The 20,390-nt window shown below is 39.8% G+C and overlaps 1 protein-coding gene across 2 annotated transcripts in view; it reads left to right on the top strand.

Moving 5' to 3' along the window:
• FRMPD2 (FERM and PDZ domain containing 2) overlaps window positions 1–20,390 on the top strand; it is a 315,586-nt gene that overhangs the window by 260,774 nt on the left and 34,422 nt on the right. For both annotated transcript variants that reach the window (XM_043980068.1, XM_043980067.1), the window contains 2 exons: window positions 6,321–6,424; window positions 11,601–11,701. In XM_043980068.1, the coding sequence (XP_043836003.1) occupies window positions 6,321–6,424; window positions 11,601–11,701 (205 nt within the window). The remainder of the gene's footprint in view (window positions 1–6,320; window positions 6,425–11,600; window positions 11,702–20,390) is intronic.

Here is a 20,390-nt window from a genome sequence, read left to right as displayed (position 1 = left end):
AAAAAACAAACAAACCTGGGACAATTAACTCCTTTGCCAAATGTAATTTCATTTGTGATTTATTGAAATAATGTACTGGAAAACCAAGCTTTGCTAAAGGCCATTGGGATTTGAATGGAACTACTTGACCAAGCCTTAAACCCAAATCACTCTAACTTTCACTGACTGGCCAATAATAGATCCCAGCCAGACACTCCCTTGGTCATTGTTTGGGTTTTGATGGCTCAGAGTGAGTGTAAATACCAATTGTTTCTGTTCTGGCCAGAAACACTGAGGGTCTTCCCCTCCCCAATTGATTTTTTTTTTGAGTAGGTAAAAGAGACCATTTTGGGGGCATCATTTCTTACCCAGCCTTAATTACTGAATGGGTATTGCTTCAGACAAACTGAGACCTGGGAAAGACCTTAGCTAAAAAAAGTCAAGGTCTCCCACTGCATCTGGAGCCATCTCTAGTTGTCCTGATTTTACCACTGGACCCAGATGGTTCTGGAGAAGAGAGTGAGGTCAGTGACTTTGTGCAGCCCTCCCTCACTTAAATCCAATTCACTTGCAAGTAAAGACATCAGCTTCCAGATGTCATTGGTCCTCTTCCAGAAAGAAGGATAAACAACACCTTTGTACTGTTAGAATGTAAATTCCTTAAGGGCAGGGACTGTTTTTGTTTGGTGTGTGTGTGTGTGTGTGTGTGTGTGTGTGTGTGTGTGTGTGTGTGTGTGTGTTCGTGTATGTCCAACACCTGGCCAAGTGTTGGTGCTTAACAGATTTTTGTTGAAGTGAGATGTTTTGTGGTACTCTAAGTTTTTTAAGTCCCTTACATAGATCACGGTGGGGAAAGGTAGATGGAAGAGTAGTTTCGAGGTCAGAAAGCTCCCTATTTCACAGGGTTATTGAGATGCTCTAATAATACATGTGTATATACATCTATCTATCAATTGTTATGGGGAAATAGGTGGGGGGTTTGGGATAGGGGTAGGGGCTCTTAGGAATTCCTCTTTAAAGAATTACACCCTCTTGCACACAAATCCAATAGAATAAGATAATAGTTTATTTAGGGGCTAGGGAAGGGAAACCAAGAGAGAAATCCTTGGACTTCTTCTCTTGGGGAGAAGGCATAGCACAGAGGTGTGGCTCTGAGATATCTATCTCCTGGAGCAGGAAATACTTTTATAGAGGACTGATGGGGAAGATCACATGACTGTGGAAAGTTCCCTTATTGGGGGAGGACCATCCCCCACTGGTGGTGGCTGGGGGAATTGAGTGAGGGATGGCTGTGGATCTCTCAAGCCATCTCTCTCCTCCTCCCACCACAAAGGCAGTAGCCACACCTAATCTTATCTCCCCAGGGGTGGGGGAGACTGGAATAAAGGGTGGTAGTCCAGGAGCTAGCTCTGTCAATCAGGTGCCACTTATCTCTTTAGGTGTGTCTGTCTTTTGGCTTAGTTTCTCAAGGAGAAGGTTCTTTGATGTACCCCATACATTATCATCTATCTATCTATCTATCTATCTATCTATCTATCTATCTATCTATCTATCTATCTATCTATCTGTCATTTATCTATAATTGTCTGGACTTTTTCCTCTACCAATTCAGGTGAACAACATCTTTGCAATTTATAGTCTAGGACACAAAACCATTAAGTGACTCTCCCAGGGTCACATAGTTTGTATCAGAAGCAGGGCTTGAGCCCAGGTCTTACTGGCTTAGAGGTCAACTATCAGGCCACACTGTTTTTCCAGTATTATTATTTTCCCCATTTTATAGGTGAGGAAACTGAGGCTTAGAGAGGTTAAATAATTTGTCCATAGTTGCCAACCAGCATTTGAAAATATGTCTGTATGCGCATTTATATAACCATCTTTCAACATGCCCCAACCCTGGGTTACCTCTCTGTCCACTTTCCCAGGTCCTGTTTCTGGGTGGTTGAGCCCTCCTTAAGAAAGTCACAGGGTTCCAACTTTAACTGTGCCCTGGCAACCATTTGAAAATCCTTTTATTTATCTTAGCCCTCTGGAAGGGACCTTTGAGGCCATCAGTTCCAACACCAACACCAATACCCCCATTTTACAGATAAGGAAACTGAGACTGAGAAAGATTATGTGTTTTGTTCAGGACTGAACAGCTAAACTTGATTCTCTTCTAACCTTAAACCCAGTGCTCTGTCCATTGCACTTCTTAGCTGCCTCCTTTTCTAATGTTACCTCTCCTTCTACCTATTGCCTGTTTTTTTCCCCCTTCCTGTCTTCTCTAGGACCTTACTTTGATCCATCAAATATCTCTTACCTCTTCTGCTTTCAATCACTGTCTCCCTCCCACCCCACCCCCCTTTTCTTTCTCTCTGGTCTCCTTGTCTATGTTATACACAGACTTCTCTTAACTTGAAAAATCACTTGCTAGACCCTTCTGTGGCTGCTGTTTTCCTCTATTTTTCCCTTGCCAAATTTCTCCAGTGAGTGGCCAGAATCAGCTGAAATCCTTTCAATTCAACAACTGATTGGAGAAGGTAGAAATATCAGCTAAGACATGGCCCCTTGCTCTCATGAAGCTCACAATCTGGTACTTCCTTGCACCTTGGGGTTTCTCAGCCCTAATGTACTACACTCAGTGTTCTTCTGGGTAAATCTTAGCCTCTCATTTCACCAATACCACTTAAAGGATAGGGCAGTGGGGGGAAAAATGTTGTCTTCCTCCCCCACGAAGAGTTGTCACCTCCTGGACTCTTATTATCTCACTGGCTTTACTCATGGTATGCCTTTATCCTCTAATACCCAGTGAATTCTATGTATACTTATATTGTTAGTGTCTAACTAAACTTTATTTGTGTAAGAAAATTTCAGTAAATTAATTATAGGCCATGCAGGGGTATCAGTAGAATCTTACAATAATAAGGTTGTGGAATTTAGAGAAGGGATGTTAGGAATAGTCTACTCCAACTCCTCATTTTATATAGGAGGAAATCGAAGCCCATAGAAGGTGAGTGACTTACTCAGGGTCCCACACATCATAAGAAGGAATTTTAACCCAGATCTAAATTCATATCTAAATTGAACCCTGAAAAATTCAAGCAACATTTTGTTCAGGTTAACCAACACAAACCATTGGCTACATTTTAGCCTATGTAGCCAACAGTTTAGCTTTTAAAATGATTAACACACTTTCTCGGATACTACCAGCCTTTCTTATTTTTTTTTTTAATCTACCCTCCTTCTGTTTTGGCCTCCAGTCCTTGTTGGAACTACCTTCCTAGCCCCCTTTCTGTTCCTTTTTAAGGAAAAGTATTTCCTATTTAGGTCCTTGACTTGAGCTCTTAACCTGTGGTTAACAGCACCCCCTTCCTTCCCCAGAGGTCTCTGGTTAGATTTCAGGGCATCCTTAAACTTGGATGGGAAAAAAAAAAACAAAGAAAACAATCATTTTTTTTTTAATACTAGCCCCTACTGAGATTTACCATCTTCTTCAATTATTTAAAAACACTTCTCTGAGAAGGGGTTCAAAGACTTTACCATATTGCCAAAGGGGTCCATGACATAAAAATGATTAAAAACCCTCTTTTCTAGATATATCTCTCTAGATTCTGGTCCTTCACTCCTGTAATAGGTATAGGCTGTAACAGTTAGTAATGTATATGGTTTAAGTTGTGAGAGGAGGAAGGTAGCACCTACTGCCAAAAGCATTAATGAATCCATCAATATTTTAGTCCACTGTGAACTACCTGTAGTTAGTAGATAAAAGGGAGAAGACTCAGGCCTTCTGGGATGGTGCTACTAAACTGGCCCTTATACTATGGCTAAAAGGTTGATTAACTTTCATCCTTTAACAGGAATCAGATCAAGAGAAGCCAGTGAAAAATCATTATAGAAGAGGTTCTGTTGTTTTAAGGTGTCTTTACCTGTGTGTCTGTGTTCCTCTGTGCTTTCCAAATCCCTGGGGATGTCTTATATGCCAGACTGTGTGGCAAGCTGCCTTGTCTAAACTAGAACACTAGGGATGGGGTGAGTGTGTCCAAAGGTCAGGACACCTGCCTCCTTTGAACCAATCTTTATTCTCCTGGGTGTTCTTATGTCAGAGGTCTCAGGACCCTGCTGCTGGTAGCTGGTGTAACTGGACTCTAATCCTAGAAAAGACAGTCTCCTTACCACCTCCATCTCATCTTTGAAATAGACCTTGATCTGTCTCTTCCAGTTTTCTTAATATTTTATTACTTCTTTCATCTTTGCCTCCCCTGTACTTGGAATCCACCTCTTTGGATCTTCCATGCTATTTTTATGATTAGTTTCTACCTTGGGGGTCTATGCTACGGTTGCCCCCTTTCCCCACCTTCTTCCAGGGAGGTCCCTAAGAACCTATTTGGGGAGCAAAAACCTTGGATAGTCTCAGTCTTGTGGTACCCCCAGTTTCAAGGGTGAAGACTAGAATAAGATGTGTAAGAATATATATCTAGTCCCTGAAATGATGACTATTGAAAAATTGGTAGAGGATGCCAACGTTACATGTGAAGAGAAGGGTGTGAGTATGGTAGGAATGAATGTCTTTGACAAAAAACAAAAAACCAAAAACCCTTATGTGTTACCGCCATGATTGCCACACAAAAAGTGAACATCAGGGAGATGGAGGAGAGCTGTCCAGCATGGGTAAGAAAGTCAGCCAGAGACCAGGAATAGAATCTACCCAGAGTTTTGGCTCCCTCTACCTGGCAGAGGTGGAAACAGTCACAAAGGAAGACACCTTAAGGTTTCAGCTTTCAGATGGGCTGACCTTTTGGGAAAAGCACAGTATAGGGGAAAGAAAACGTGGTTTGTAATCAGAGAATTGGGGCTCAAGCCCTGACTCTTCCACTTATGCCCAATGTGACTATGACCTTGACAAATCTCTCCTCTTTGGCTTTCAGTTTCCCCATCTGTGAAATGGGCGATGGCAGGGAGAGGGCTGGACAGCATGATCTATAAATTCTTTGGTAGCTCTAAATCTATGATTCCCATTTTTCCAAGTTTGGTGGAGGGGAGTGTAGAGAAGGGAGAGTATTTCTGGGTAGTTATGGTCCTGTAAGGATGGAGAACTACTAAGCCCTCTACAGGGGAAAAATCATGCTATGATTTGGCGGAGAGAGGAGGGGTAGGCAGCAAATCCATCATGAGCTCAGAGCATAACGAGGAGACCAGGCCGAGTTCTCACAAGCTAGGATGGGCAGGTCTATCTTCAAGAAAGGACCATGGACGATTCAGGAATGAGAGGCCATCCTTCCCTCCAAGGGCAGAGGAGGACACTATCTCCATATGGAATCTGGGTGTCCTATTCAAACCAATAATCTCAGAGAAGGCTAAGTGAGAGTAGACAGGACTATGCTGACAGAAAAGCATTATCTGAAGGACTAAAGGTTGTGAGGGAATGAACCTTCTGTGTTCATTCAAGTTTGTCTCAATTCATCTCCATGATAAAGTTGAATGAAGGCAATATCTGGACTCTGGCTTTATTAGGAATTCAAAATGATCTCAAGTTGACTTCATGAGGAGGTATCGTATACAAACATCTTTCCAAACCTATGTGAAAATTAGCACAAATTATAAATGTCTTTTTAGTATAAACCCCCTACTTTCTTGGGGTGGAGAAAAGGAGAAATGGGTTATATGTCATTTTACATCTCTATCCCTTTAAGGCCAGAGTTATATATTTTAGCCTGTTTTGAGGATGCCGGAATAATCCAAATCTCCCTCTATTAACCACAATCACTTCTAATGGATCAGGTAAAGAGGGACATCTTATGTAGTTGGACTGGCCTTGGTCCAAGGATTGGGCTTTACAACTTGGAAGTATCTTCTGTGGGTCCTCGAAATGAACCTTTTCTAAAGCTCCAGGATTGTCCTGAGAGAGGGGTTCTAGAAGAGTTTGGCAGTTGAGAACATGTGCAATGATTAGAATCCAGTGAGTGTGGAGGGGGAGGGGAAAAAGGGCCCCCCCTCAAACATGGCAACGTGGCCCAATTCTCACTCTGGCTCTGGGGAATTTGAGACAGTAGCTGTTTATTTCAAGGTCATTGGTAGAAAGTTTTGAATACTTGCCTGTGTCAAAGCCCCGGAGGTAACCTGGTAAAGTGGCTGTGTTAGATCCCACCTGAGAAGTAGAATGGTTTTGACCACAGTGATCTTAATAGGAGGGTGAGATGTTTCTTTGAGAAGATACTAACTTGGAAGATGAGGAAAGGAAGGCCCTACACAGACAAAAAGGGAAAAACTCATCAGACAGCTAGGCTCTCTTCCCTGTGTCCCAGTTCTCACTTTTGATTAGGTTTTTCTGTTTTATCACTTCTTTTCTTTTCTTTGTGAAGGAAAGGCCCGTGCAGGAAGTGCCACTGTTACGAGAGGTCTGAAGGCCTGGGAGGCTCTGCCTTCTCCAAGTCAAGACAAGACAGCTAGCCCAATGGGCAAGCAGGTAAATCAGGTCAACATAGTGGGGTGTACTTTGAGTCAGCCTTGGTTATTATTTTCATGGCTAAATCTCTAATATAAGCCATTGGCTCCCAAGAGAATCCTGTCTTCATAGGTTTGTATTTTGCTTTCCTAAATGTAATTGATGCTCAATTTCCCTGTCAGATCTACAATGAAAACTGAGCTAAGTAAGCCTTTGGAAAATAGAACATCTTTAAATTCTTTATTTTTAAAGACAAAGAAAAGCTATCTTTACTTAAACTCTAAACAGATAATCTTTTTTTTATATACTTTTACTATTTTTATACTTATGCTATTTCATTTTGTACTGCTAGTAAGGATGATGAAGTGACATAGGAAGTTGAGGGGGGAGGGCCTCAGAGCCTGGAGTTTCCTAATTCATGTTAAAGATAACTAAAGAAAATGTAATGATTGAGGGGATGAATCCAGAGGGAATTAAGCATTGACCTTGGTCCTTCATTTATCTTGACCATGGGGACACAGTCAGGGTAGGAGTACCAAGACCCAAACTGATTTTTGTTGTGTGGTCAAACTGTCCAAAATAATTTTTCATTTAGGGACCTCCAGGATGAAACTGACTTCACTTTTCTTTCAAGGGTTGAACAGAGTGGGTGGGGAGGGTCTATGTTTCAGTTTTTACCATAGACCAGTGTCATTGACAGCTTTTCTCATCAATACACTCTCTGAAAAGCAGCCACTACAAATATAGACAATATATATATAGGAAAGTCACTCAATCTCACAATGTCCTGAGTAACTTTTTAAGACCTTGGATAGGTTCTTAACCTTCTTAAAATATAAAAATAAAACAGAAAGCATTAGAAGAAAACCAATGGTAGTGAAAATAAAAATGTATTATTTTTTCCTCCCATCCATATTCATGGGTACCATGAAATGTAGCCATTGACCCTTTTGGGGTCCATGTACCTCAGGTTAAGAATCCTTGCTCTAAGATTAGAAGTTCATAAGAGAAGCCAATCCTTAGAAGTGGAGTTTCCACACATAGAGTTCCCCACATTGATAAAATCATAGGTCTTTACCCAAAAGAGTCACTCAAACTCTAGAAAACAGAAAGATGGAGAATATGATACTTTGGTCCAATGTGGATCCTCTTCTCTGAGAGATTATTTACTTGAAGAGTAGAAGATTTTTAGGGTGGAAGGAAGGCTTTAAACATGAACAAGTAGTTGACCTTTGATTTGGGTTTGGCATTGTATCTAAGAGGAATTTTGCTGAATTGTTAGTTTTTTAGTTAGCAACATTCAGACTTTCTGTAAAGAAAACTATAAAAAATGACCTTCTGTAGATGACATGTTTGAAGATTCCTGCTTCTTATAGAGAAAACGATGCTATTTGGGATTGTTAACTTTTACTTACAATTAAGCTACCTTCTTCAGCTGTAGACCAGAGGTCTTAAATGCATGAAGTTAAATAGGACTATTGACATGAAATCCTTCTTAGGTGAATATTGAGGAGTTTCATAAAGATTACTTACTGATGGTCTTCCTGCCCCAAGGCAGTATGGGCTTCATAGTGAGTCCTTCCATAGGTATATTGTAGAAAGATCCCTTTCTTTCCCACTAGACCCCAGAAAATCTATCAAAACTTTTTTTTTTTGCTTGACACATATTTGTTAGTGCACATAACCTACAGAAAAGTCATGTCTTGATAGATTTATTCCATTCATTCTTGTTATGCCTCAGCATTTTTACACAAATCATAAGGCACTGACATATTTCATTTGGCCCGAGACATTTAGGTCTCCCAAGCTAGACTCCAATTTGAGGAGCAACCACCTGGAACAGTCTGAATCTATTGCCAAGTGTAATCGAATTACCTTTTGAAGAATGATTCTAAACGTGTCTTCCAGTGTAAATTACCATGGGGTCTTTTCATTGAAAGGATGTATATTTTATTGCATATTTATATTTTCTCAGACATACATGTATATTTTTATATAAAGAATAAATGTTTTAGAGGCAGCTAGGTGGCGCAGTAGATAGAGCACTGGCCCTGGAGTCAGGAGTACCTGAGTTCAAATCTGGCCTCAGACACTTAACACTTACTAGCTGTGTGACCCTGGGCAAGTCACTTAACCCCAATTGCCTCACTAAAAAAAGAAAAGAAAAGAAAAGAAAAGAATCTATCATCTATCATCTTCCTTTCATCTATCTAGCTATCATCTAGCTATAATCGAGCTAGCTGTCTATCTATCTGTCTTTCTACAAGAGAGTTGCCCTTAATTTGTTTTTGTTTCTTGGTAATACAATATAACACATCACTGCATCTCTTCTCTGCCTTGGCCAACCTTATCTTTTTCTCCTGCCATTCTCATTCCAAGAAATCTTGAAATTGGATATTTAGAAATTAATTCTTGCTTATCAATGATGCAAAACAGGTATGTAAGCTATGAATGGTCTTTCTATCCCAGTTCCTTATTTCCTGGTAACCACATTATTTTATTGGAAGTCATTTTATTATTTTCTCCTCAGGCCTTGTAGGGAGGCATTTGCCCTTGGTAGTTCACTTTTTGTTAGTTGTCAATGGTTTTGTGAACACTTTTGATCATCCATCAGGCTTTTCAATTATTATATGGGATGGGTCACCTCAGATCACTCATCCTGGAAATGAGAAAATAATCTATCTATCTGTGATCATGCATCTCTAAATGGGATCTACATAGTCTCTTAGTGATAAAAATCATGTTCTTTTGGGGGATAGGATGGTAAGGGTGGTATATTTACTTCAAATTTGAAAATAAGGTAGCAGGGTAATGCCTTTTATAACAAATAGGACTCTTGTGATCTACAAGAACAAGATTTATTATGCTTACCACTGAAATATCCCTGTCTATTTTTTATGCACAGAGAATAACCCCATCTATACTTTTTTTTTACTTTGAGAAAAATGAATTATAGGTAAGTAGCTTCCCTACTATGTATATATCAACTACTCCCCAGTCGGGAAGGAGTACCTCCCAAATGTTCTTGCAGATGGTCTTTGCTTTAATCAAAAGGCAGAATCCAATTTTCACTCACATGTTGTGTAATCAGCCGCTGTTGTTCATTCACAGAGTGTTTTTTCCCCTTCTTCTATCTCCATCTGGAGGGCAGTCAAGTGTCTGTCTTCTTGGCTCCTTTTGCAATGAGGGGTTACTCTCTGGCAGCCATATCTGGCATCCTTTTACCTTGGAAAAAACCTCTACTTGTGTTTGCTAGCAGTTGGGGCTCATCTCATGGCTTTTTTTCAGATGCTATTTTATAGATGAGAGGTATCTCTTACACTGGGTATCATAAATCCTTTAAGTGATCATACTCTCATAATTGATGAGTCTTCATAATAGATGTGGGCTCATTCTGGGCTCGGTGAAGCATGGAAGACAGTGAGCTTTTTGAATTGCCTAGTAACACATTGTTCTGGATTTCACAAGCACAGTGTGGATGCTTTACTATGCTCATTTCATTCTGATTGGTCCTTCTGCTTGCAGCTCGGATCTCTGTAGCCAAGTTTGAGGGTGAATATCAGCTTTGTGACCATATGAATGTCATGGTCAGCACAAAACATTTTCAAGTCACTTTTAATTATGCTATGTGTTCAGTGAGTGGTGGTGTGGAGAACTGACTTTGGAGTCAGGGAGGCCTGGGTTCAAGACCTGCCTCTGAGACATCTAGTAGCCCCGTGGCCTTGGACAAGTCAACATATATACAGTGGTGGTGTGGGGGAATTACTGGCTTATGGTCTGAGTTCAAATCCTGTCTCTATTACTTACTACTTGTGTGATTTTCAGCAAGTCTGTTCACTTATCTGAGTCTCAGTTCCCTCATCTATAAAACCTGAACTAGAGGGTCTTAGAGAACCCTTGAAACTCTAAATCTATGATTCCATGATCCAGTGTCCTTAATTGACTCTAAGACTATAAGCTGCAGCGAAGTCAAGTTTCCACACTAGGAATTCTCTGCCTGGGGGACATCACTAGCCCATACCCCGTCCCCAGCCAAGTTTAATGTTAAGATGTGCAGGTAACTAATATCATAAAGCTCAATAACTTAAAGTTGAAAAATCCTTTAGCAATCGATCCATTCGCTTTAGAGATGAACAATTGGAGGCTACCAGAGGTAGCCTGATGTACCATAGGAAGTGATTGGCAGATCTGGGGTTCATGTCTTCCTAAAAACTTTGCAGTTAGGACTGATCTAATGCCAGGTGTTTTGTTGTTGTTGTTTGTGTTGTTTGTTTGTTTTGTTTTGTTGCAAGGAGTGAGGGTTAAGTGACTTGCCCAGGGTCACTTAGTATCAAGTGTCTGAGGTCAGATTTGAATTCAGGTCTTCCTGAATCCAGGGCTGGTGCTTTATCCACTGTGCCACCTAGCCACCCCCATGCAGTTTTTAAAATTTGTATTTCCTTCTTCCTGTTTTTTTTTTCAATTCCACAATAAGGCTTGAAGGATATAGTTTGGAATGGTGACTTGCTTAAGATCTTTAATGCGATTATGAAAGCAGGAGCAGGAACAGTAATAAATCCTGTCAAATTGGTTAATCAAGTTTTATTTGGGGGGTTTTATTTTTTTTTAAACTTTACTAGCAAGCTTTCTAATACCTAGGTTGCTCAAAAAACCAGCTTGGGTCATACCACTAATAATAACTGACATATGTATAGTGTTTTAAGGTTTGCAAAGTACTTAGCATACATTATGCTTTAAATGAACTGAATGCAATAAATTCTAGCCCTCAGGATCTCCACATAAACCTGGAAAAGAGAATTCTATAGTGATTGGCTAATGAGTTGTCTGCTCTTTTTATTAATGGATTTACCATTAAACTCTACGCAGAGGGTTTTGGAGTCACTTAATAACAACTTATATTTGTAAAGTATGTTTATGCTTCACTCTAAGAAGCAGGGACATAGGCATCTTCCTTTGGAGGCCTTTGTTCTACTCTCATTACCTACAATATTTCACTTGACTATTAGGTCGGCAGTCTTGGGCCACACTAGCATGTACCTACTTGGGGGATGCCCTTGTTCATTATGAGTGTGTTGCTGTTATGAGAGAAATAGTTGAGGTGTTGTTGTTGTTGTTGTTGTTGTTGTTGTTGTTGTTTTTAAAGTTGTATTTGCTTGAAACGTTGCCATAATTCCTGATTCCTGTCTTTTGTCTGTAGGTCTTTGAAACTAAAGTTAACTCACGGAAGGTGGAATTGTGTCTGCAGAGTTACTCTCTTAGGAATGATTATGAGGATCTCCTTGCAGAGAGTACAGCTAGGTATCATTTGCATGTTCTGTGACTTCTTGATCCTCTCCTCCTAGAGCAATGGTTCTTAACCTTTTCTGCGTTGTGGATCCCTTTGGCAGTCTGGAAAAAAGAAGCCTGTGGACTGTTCAGAATGTGTGTGTGTGTGTGTGTGTGTGTGTGTGTGTTTAAATAATAATAAAAGGAAATGCTAAATTTCACTTAGTGATTAGTAAAAGTAAAAATACATTTTCCCCCATCCCAGTCCATGAACCCACTAAGATCAATTTATCCACGGACCCTTTGGGGGTTTGTAGTCTCCAGGTTAAGAACCCTTGCTCTACAGCTTATACAGGGTAGGCCAAAAGTCACGAATATTTAATAACTCCTTTATTTATTTCTTTATCTAATTCTTTCTTTATTTTTTGTTGTTGTTTTGGTGAGGCAATTGGGGTTAAGTGACTTGCCCAGGGCCACACAGCTAGCAAGTGTCAAGTGTCTGAGGCTGCATTTGAACTCAGGTCCTCCTGACTCCAGGGCTGGTGCTCTATCCACTGCGCCACCTAGCTGCCCCATATAACTCCTTTATTTTTTGTTTTTAATTTACAATACCATAGCATCATATACAGTATGTATAGGAAACAAATTTACAATATACATGAAATATAAAATCTCATAAATGGTGAAAAACAAAGAAAAAAATCTTCAAAAAGTTATTAAAATACCCTTTTGTGACTTTTGGTTTACCTTGTATATAGTTATCTCTCCATCTGGAGACAACTGGATGTTATGTAGTGTTGCCTTTTACTGGTATGAATTTTGGGGTCATCCCTAGAATATTATGGCATTTATTAATAGTATGTTGGATTGTACTGGAAATTGCTTTTAAAAATCCCAGAAACACAATATTTTAAACTGACTTTCTTCTTCTGCATTTTATCTGGGAACTCATTGATGTGGCTACTCCCTTCATCAGTGCAGATTGCAATCCATCTATGCTCCATGAGCCTGTGTGACCCTTCTTTGTGCCCTCCCATAAATCCTCCACAAGGGGTCTGTCCAACTTGCTGGTGGCCTTCCTTTTAGATCTTCTGACATTGCCTGGATACCAGTGGAGTACATGGGCTATTTTAAAACAGATCACAAGGATTATTTTATGAGATTCTCTCTTCTAGGCCTTCAAGCAGGAGCCATCCTGTGTTATTGCTTACTTGCTGTGATCATTTTTTTTCACAGTACTGTTATATAATTTTCACTAACCCCATTAAATGATGGAAGGAAGCATTATTATAAGCCTGGTTTGAATGATTTGGAAGTTTCATTTACTCTTTTGGGTTATGAAAGACCATTAATTAAATGACTATTTTGGTGACCTAAATGTTATCTTGGTGGAGTAAATGTGAACTCACCTTCCAGAAATGTTCTACTTGCTCTCATGGAACAATTGATATCTTAGGATAGAAGCTCTTCATTTTTTATGTGTCATGGACCTCTGGCAGTATGGGAAAGCTAATGAACCCTTTCTCAGAAAGTCATAATTGAAGGACATAGTAAACTGGAGTTAAAGGTCTATGCAAAATAAAGGTGTATTTCCCCGTTCAACTTCATGGACCTCCTGAAATCTACTAGGGACCTCTGGATCCCAAGTTAAAAACCCTTGACCTGGGAGGCTATTTGAATAGTATCAGAGGGAGGTGATTAGGGCCTAGATAAGGGCAATGGGAGTGTCAAAGAAGAGAAGAAACCACATAAAAGAGGTGTTAAGAAAATATAATAGGTAGGTTAGCTGAAAGGTATGAGAGTGAGGAGTCAAGGATGACAGCTAGATTGTGAGTCTGGGTAAGTGAGAGGATGGTGGTGCCCCTGACAGTAATACAAAATTTAGGATGAAAGGAGGACTTTGGGGAAAAGATTATGGGTTCAGTTTTGGCTATATTGAGTTTAATTCAGTTCAAAATATCCAATAGGCAGATGGAGATTTGAAATTGGAAAGTTAGGATAGAGGTTAAGGCTTGACAAATAGATCTGGGAACCACCAATAAAGAGAGGATAGTTGATTCAATGGGAGCTGATGAGATCACCAAGTAAAACTATATCAAGCAAGAAAAGAGAGCACAAAGAGATTTATTTCACTTATTTTTATTGTGAATATTATTTGTCCTCCTGTGCCCACCTACTTATCTCTCAAGACCTAGTACCAGCCTGATCTTGTTGAACCTCTTCCCAGACCAACAGAGCTGCTCCCTAATCTTTCTTGCTTAAGTGCTGATAGTAGTTGCAACTGAATGACTCACATTTGTATTTTGCTTTAAGACTTATGAAGCTTTGTCTTCATATTCACCTGGTATATTAAATAAGAAGTAAAGCATGATTATCTCCATTTTACAGATGAGGAAATTGAGATTCGGAAATATTAAATAACTTGTATGGGTCATTTATCAAGGATTGGAATGGAGCTCTCTCCTGATAGTAAGCCCAGTACTCTTCCTTTTCTACTTCTGTTCAATGGCAGACCACTCCAATATCTTTGCCAAGAAAACCCCAAATGGGGTCACAAAGAGTTGGACATGACTGAAATGACTGAACAACCACCTTATTCAGCAATTAACACATAGTGCCATGTCAGTCAGTCCAAAAGCATTTATTAAGCACCCACTATGATCCAGGCAGTGTGCAATAGGCTAAAGATAGAGAGAAAGGGGGGAAAAAACCCAATCCCTTTTCTCAATGAATTCACAGGCTGATGAAGGAGAAGACATGCAAAAAACTATGTACAAACAAGATATACAAAGGATAAATTGGAAATAATCAACAGAGGGAAGGCACTAGTATTAAAAAGAATCACCAAAGGCTTCTTGTAGAAGGTTTTAAAGGAGTCAGGAGATGGAGATGAGGAAGGAATAAATTCCAGGAAGGGGGACAGCTAGTGAAAGTCCCAGAGTTGGGAGATGGAGTGTCTTGTGCAAGGAACAGCAAGGAAGCTAGTGTCACTGAATAGCAGAGTAGGTAGAGAGGAATAAGGCATAAGAAGAATGAAAAAGTAGGAGAGGTATGAAGGACTTTGAATGCCAGACAAGGAATTTGATATTTGATCCTTGAGGTAATAGGGAACCAGTAGCGTTTATTGAATAAAGGGGTGGCATAGAGCTGTGCTTTAGAAAGATCAATTTGACAGCTGAATGGAAGAGGTACTAAACTGGGGAGAGATTTGAGGCAGAGACACTAACCAGAATGCTATTTGAATACTATAAGAGGGAGGTGATGAGGGCCTAGACCAGAACATTGGGAGTGTCAAAGGAGAGAAAGGACCATATAAAATGTACAATAGGTAGGGCTTAGCAAATGATTAGCTGAAGGGTATGAGAATGGGGAGTCAAGGATGATAGCTAGGTTGTGAATCTGGGTAACTCTTGACACGAATACAAAATTTAGGATGAGAACAGGGCTTTGGGGAAAAGATTATGAGTTAAATTTTGGATATATTGAGTTTAATATGACTATGGGATATCTAGTTCAAAATATCCAATAGGCAGATGGAGATTTGAAACTGGAAGTTAGGATAGAGGTGAAGGCTTAACAAATAGATGTGGGAACCATTAATATAGAGATAGTTGATTCAATGGGAGCTGATGAGATCACCAAGTAAAACTATATAAAGTAAGAAAAGAGGGCCCAAAACAGCCTTGGTGGGGGTGGGGGGGGTGGGAGGACTCACAGTTAGTGGGTGTAATTTGCATCATGATCCAGGAAGGAGACTAAGGAGAAGGCAGAGGTCAAGCACAAGGAAAGCTAGGAGAGGGAAGTATTATGAAAACCCCAAGAAAAGAAAGTATTAAGGAGAAAAGGATCATCTACAATGCTAAAGGCTGCAGAGAGGTGAAGAAATGAGGAGAAAGCAAGAAGGAATTTTCAGTGAATCCCTTTAATTTTTTTCATTGAGATATGAGAAAGTTCTCATCTCTAAGGGTACAGACAGGGTGAACCATGGAAGGGATGAAGAGAGGTGAAGAAGTTAGGAAAAATCAATATAGTGAGTGGGATAGTGAATTAGAGGTGTAAATGGATTTGCCTTGCTGCAGTGAGAGCCCAATTGATATTCTATATCATGAATTTGTAATGGACCCAATCAACATGGTTTTAGAGTTTTTTCCAGCTTTGTTTATCAGTACAGGAGTAGTAGTGAAAACATTAGATAGTGGAGATAATCCTAAGGTGAAGCTCAATAGGACAAGATCTTTGATAATAAGATAAAAAGATGAAGACTTGAGAAAAGAGGCCAATATAGAGTTAAAGGAGGGAGAGTTGGAATAATGATGATGATCATATAAGGGAATTTCAGAATTCATGAACCTTGTGGTGTTATCATTTTGCATGTATTTTTTTGATCTTTCTCACTAGTTTGCAAATTTCTTGAGGAGAAAGGGCAATTTTACATTTGTGGGGTCAAAGATTTAGATGTGGAGAGACCTCAGAGGACATCTGATCTAACAGTTGAGGAAACTGAGGCTCCTGTAAGTTGTGTGTTGCACAAAGTCGCACAGGGAATAGATGATGAGAGATGGGATTTGAACTCAGGCCCCTTACTCTAGATTCACTGCTCTGTTCATTATATCATATTTTTCTTCTATTCCCTATTTCTTTGTATACCTAACATAGTGTTGCTACATGTTGGCCGATCTATTTAAAAGCAGTGTATTCATTGGGGATTCTTTTCCCTTTCAAACTTCAATTTTTGGGTTTAAGTAGGGGTGTGAGACAACCATCTCTCTAAAGAAAATGCAAGAAGAACACCCTTATGATTTTGATCTGCATTAACATTCTCATAAGTCTAGTGATCAACAAAATAAACCCCCCCCCAAAAATAATTAAGTCCTGATTTATATAAGGTGTGTACATTAACCATGGGCTCTACTGTCTTGAGCTGGCTCTAGCACACCTCTGGGTTTAGACATCTCTGGTGCCAGGGAAAGGACTTTTCTTTGTATCCCCAGGATTATCACATAGCCTGACACATAGTAGGCACTTAGTAAATGCTTATTGTCTGACTGAACTTTCTAACTCTATGATTCTATGATTCAGTGATGAGAAAGGACAGACATTTAGGCAGGAATAGAGGAATTAGCCCTGACAAGGTCACCTTTCCTCTTACGTGAACCAGTAGAAAGTACCTACAGGTTCTTCTGATTTCATTCTTTCCTCCCCTGGCAAGGAAAAAAAAAACCTGTTGAAAATTAATATAGTATTTTTTTATCTGCCTGTCTCCTACAAACAGAATTAATAAAGAGATCAGTGAAATTAATCTTATAATATCTCCTACAATTTGTTTCCATATCTGTCTTCCTATAAAAATAATAAACAGATCAGAGAACATGGCTAAAAACCAGATCAGAGAATATGATGTCTCCTACAAGATAAACCAGATTAGAGACAGACAGAAAAAAACCCATAATACCAATTTAACTTTGTCCCAAGAAGAAATATAACATGATCATGTTGGAGACCCCCCTCCTCAGAAGGGAGCTCAGAGACCCTTTCTTTCTTTCTTTTTTTTGTTTTGTTTTGGGTTTTTTTTGTTTTTTTTGTGGGGCAATGAGGGTTATGTGACTTGCCCAAGGTCACGCAGCTAGTATCAAGTATCTGAGGCCAGATTTGAACTCAGGTCCTCCTGAATCCAGGGCCAGTGCTTTATCCACTGCGCCACCTAGCTGCCCCCAGACCCTTTCTTTCTAAGGGTTTTTAAGATTTCTTTACTCACAGGTAACAGAATAACTTCATTAGCATGATACAAATCAACCCAAAGCAAATATTACAAATATAAATCAATAAAAATCAGTTTAAACAGCTCAACTTAAAGCAGATGCTATTAAGACAAGAAGGGTATTATCAAAGACAAAGAGATCTAGATAGTTGATAAGGAACAATAAGATCTATTCACTTTCTTGGGAAAGAAGATAGTGAATAAGAATTTCAAAGGGGCATTTAAATTTGTTTATTCTTTTGGGGAAAGTAAATAGGGACTGTCTGGTTTCAGTTTGAAGTCTTTGAGGGCATTTTGCTTATATTAATCCAGGGTTTCATAAAATCCATTTGGATGATAAGGCACCTCCATCAAATCCAGGTGATCCATATATTCATATTAACAAAACACATCCCAGGCAGTCAATCAACAAACATGTACTTGCTATGTGCCAGGAAAAAGAAGGGTAAACAACTTCATCCACTTGTAATTAACCAGTACCATTTGGGTTCATACTATCATGGACCTCTGGCTAGCTGCCTCAGAGGCAAGCTGATCAGCCACCATCATTTTAAAGATGACCGGCTAAGTAAGTAGTCTAGGGCCACACAGGTATTGACCAAGCCTGTGATTGAACCTAGGTCCTTTGGGATAGAAAGAAAAGTAAAAATCTGTGTTCCTTACCCTGACTTTGGAAAGCTTACATTCTTTAGGGAGGGGGTGGGGGAAGAGTGCAACATGTTTATGATTATGCATATACAAGATAGGTACACTGTAAATGGAGGTGATCTCAGAGGTTAAGCACTAGTAGCTGCTTTGGGGAGAGTAAATGAAAGAAAGGGGGACAACAGAGAAAGATTTCTTGCAGAAAGTGAGATCTGAACTAAGTCTCCAATGAAGCCAGAGAAACCAGTAGGCTGAAGTGAGGTGGGAGAGCATTCCAGACACTGGGGGATGATCGGCATAATAATAGATGGAGACAATCAATAGCAATTTAGAGGATCTGTGGCTTCCAGTGTACATAATTGTTATGAAGATGAGTGTGGTGAGGAAGGGGAGGTGATTAGTAGCTCACACTCTGAAAAGTCTTCTAATCTGCTTACTGCCGTAGGGAGGACGGTGAGGACAGAGGAAAAGGGATAAAAATCAGAACTCAAAACTATAAATAAAAATGTTTGTTATTTAAAAGAAAAGAAAAGTCATCTAGGTGGCAAAGAGGATAGAGTGAAAGACCTGGAATCAGGAAGACTCACCTTCCTGAGTTCAAATCTGGCCTCAGACACTTACTAGCTGTGTGATCCTGGGCAAGTCACTTTACCCTGTTTATCTTAGTTTCTTCATCTGTAAAATGATTTGGAGAAGGAAATGACAAACCACTCCAGTATTTTTGCCAAGAAAACCCCAAATGGGGTCATGAAGAGTCAGATGCAACTGAAAAATGACTGAACAACAATGACATTTTGAAAGCCCTTTAAGAATTGCCAAGTACCAGGGCAGTGGATAAAGCACCTTGACGCTTACTAGCTGTGTGACCCTGGGCAAGCCACTTAACCCCAAATGCCTCACCAAAAAAAAAAAAAAAAAAAAATTAAAGAATTGCCAAGTACCAGGGGCAGCTAGGTGGTGCAGTGGATAAAGCACCGGCCCTGGATTGGGGAGGACCTGAGTTCAAATTTGGCCTCAGAAGCTTGACACTTACTAGCTGTGTAACCCTGGGCAAGTCACTTAACCCCCATTGCCCTGGGGGAAAAAAAAAAAGAATTGCCAAGTACCTTAACATGCATTGTAATAATGTGGTTGCTCTTTCAAGTCAGGATAAAAGGAGAAACAAATGTGTATGGAAAAACTTAGAGACAGAGAGAATCCTTTTGCTCAAAAATATCCTTTGTTCACTTTCTTGGCTTCTATTAGCTTCTTTTTTTTTTTTTTTTTTTTTTAGTGAGGCAATTGGGGTTAAGTGACTTGCCCAGGGTCACACAGCTAGTAAGTGTTAAGTGTCTGAGGCCGGATTTGAACTCAGGTCCTCCTGACTCCAGGGCCGGTGCTCTATCCACTGCACCACCTAGCTGCCCCTATTAGCTTCTTTATTAACATTCTAACAGGTCCCCATCCCTACACTGCTCTCTCTTCCACTTTCCCTTTCCACATTTCTTCATTGTTTACCTCCTTTCTTTCTTTCCTCTTCTTCCCTCATCTCTTTTCTTTCTTTCTCGACTCAGGCTTGAGACCATGGATACTATTTAAGTTTTTTGATAGCCCTACAGGGCAAAGTGGCTGCTTTCCTTTTGTGTTTGAAGAATTCCTTTTCCCTTGCTCCAAAGAGGCAGCAGGGAAGGGATGGAGAGCTATTCAACCTCAGATCCAGAAGACCTGGCTTCCACTTCTGCCTCTCCTGCATCTTGGCCCCATGTTACATTGATCAACCTCTCTGAGCTCTAGGCAACTAGGGTATTACATGACTTTAAGTCACAGAGAGGATGCTAACCAAGTCTAAACAGAGGGCGTTTCTTTACCAAAAGGGATTTCCTTTACTAATGACATCACAGACCCTGTCCCTATCCCTTCGCAGGGGCTGACTATGGAGTACAAGAAATGTTTCTGTCAGCTGGGAAGCCATTTTTAAAGTCAGTGTTTCTGATAAAGGCCTCATTTCTAAAATATATAGGGAACTAAATAAATTTATAAGAATGAAAGTCATTTCCCAATTAAGAAATGATCAAAGGATATGAACAGGCAGTTTTCAGATGAAGAAATCAAAGCTATTGCCATAAGAAAAAAAATGTTCTAAATTACTCTTGATTAGAGAAATGCAAATTAAAACAACTCTGAGGTACCACCTCACACCTATCAGATTGACTAATGTGACAAAAAAGGGAAAATAATTAATGTTGGAGAAGCTGTGGGAAAATTGGAACATTAATGCATTTTTGGTGGAGTTGTAACCTGATCCAGCCATTCCAGAGAGCAATTTGGAATTATGCCCAA

Source organism: Dromiciops gliroides, chromosome 2 (genome assembly GCF_019393635.1).
Source record: "Dromiciops gliroides isolate mDroGli1 chromosome 2, mDroGli1.pri, whole genome shotgun sequence".
Lineage (NCBI taxonomy): Eukaryota > Metazoa > Chordata > Mammalia > Microbiotheria > Microbiotheriidae > Dromiciops > Dromiciops gliroides.
This window is presented reverse-complemented; position numbering and strand designations above follow the sequence as displayed.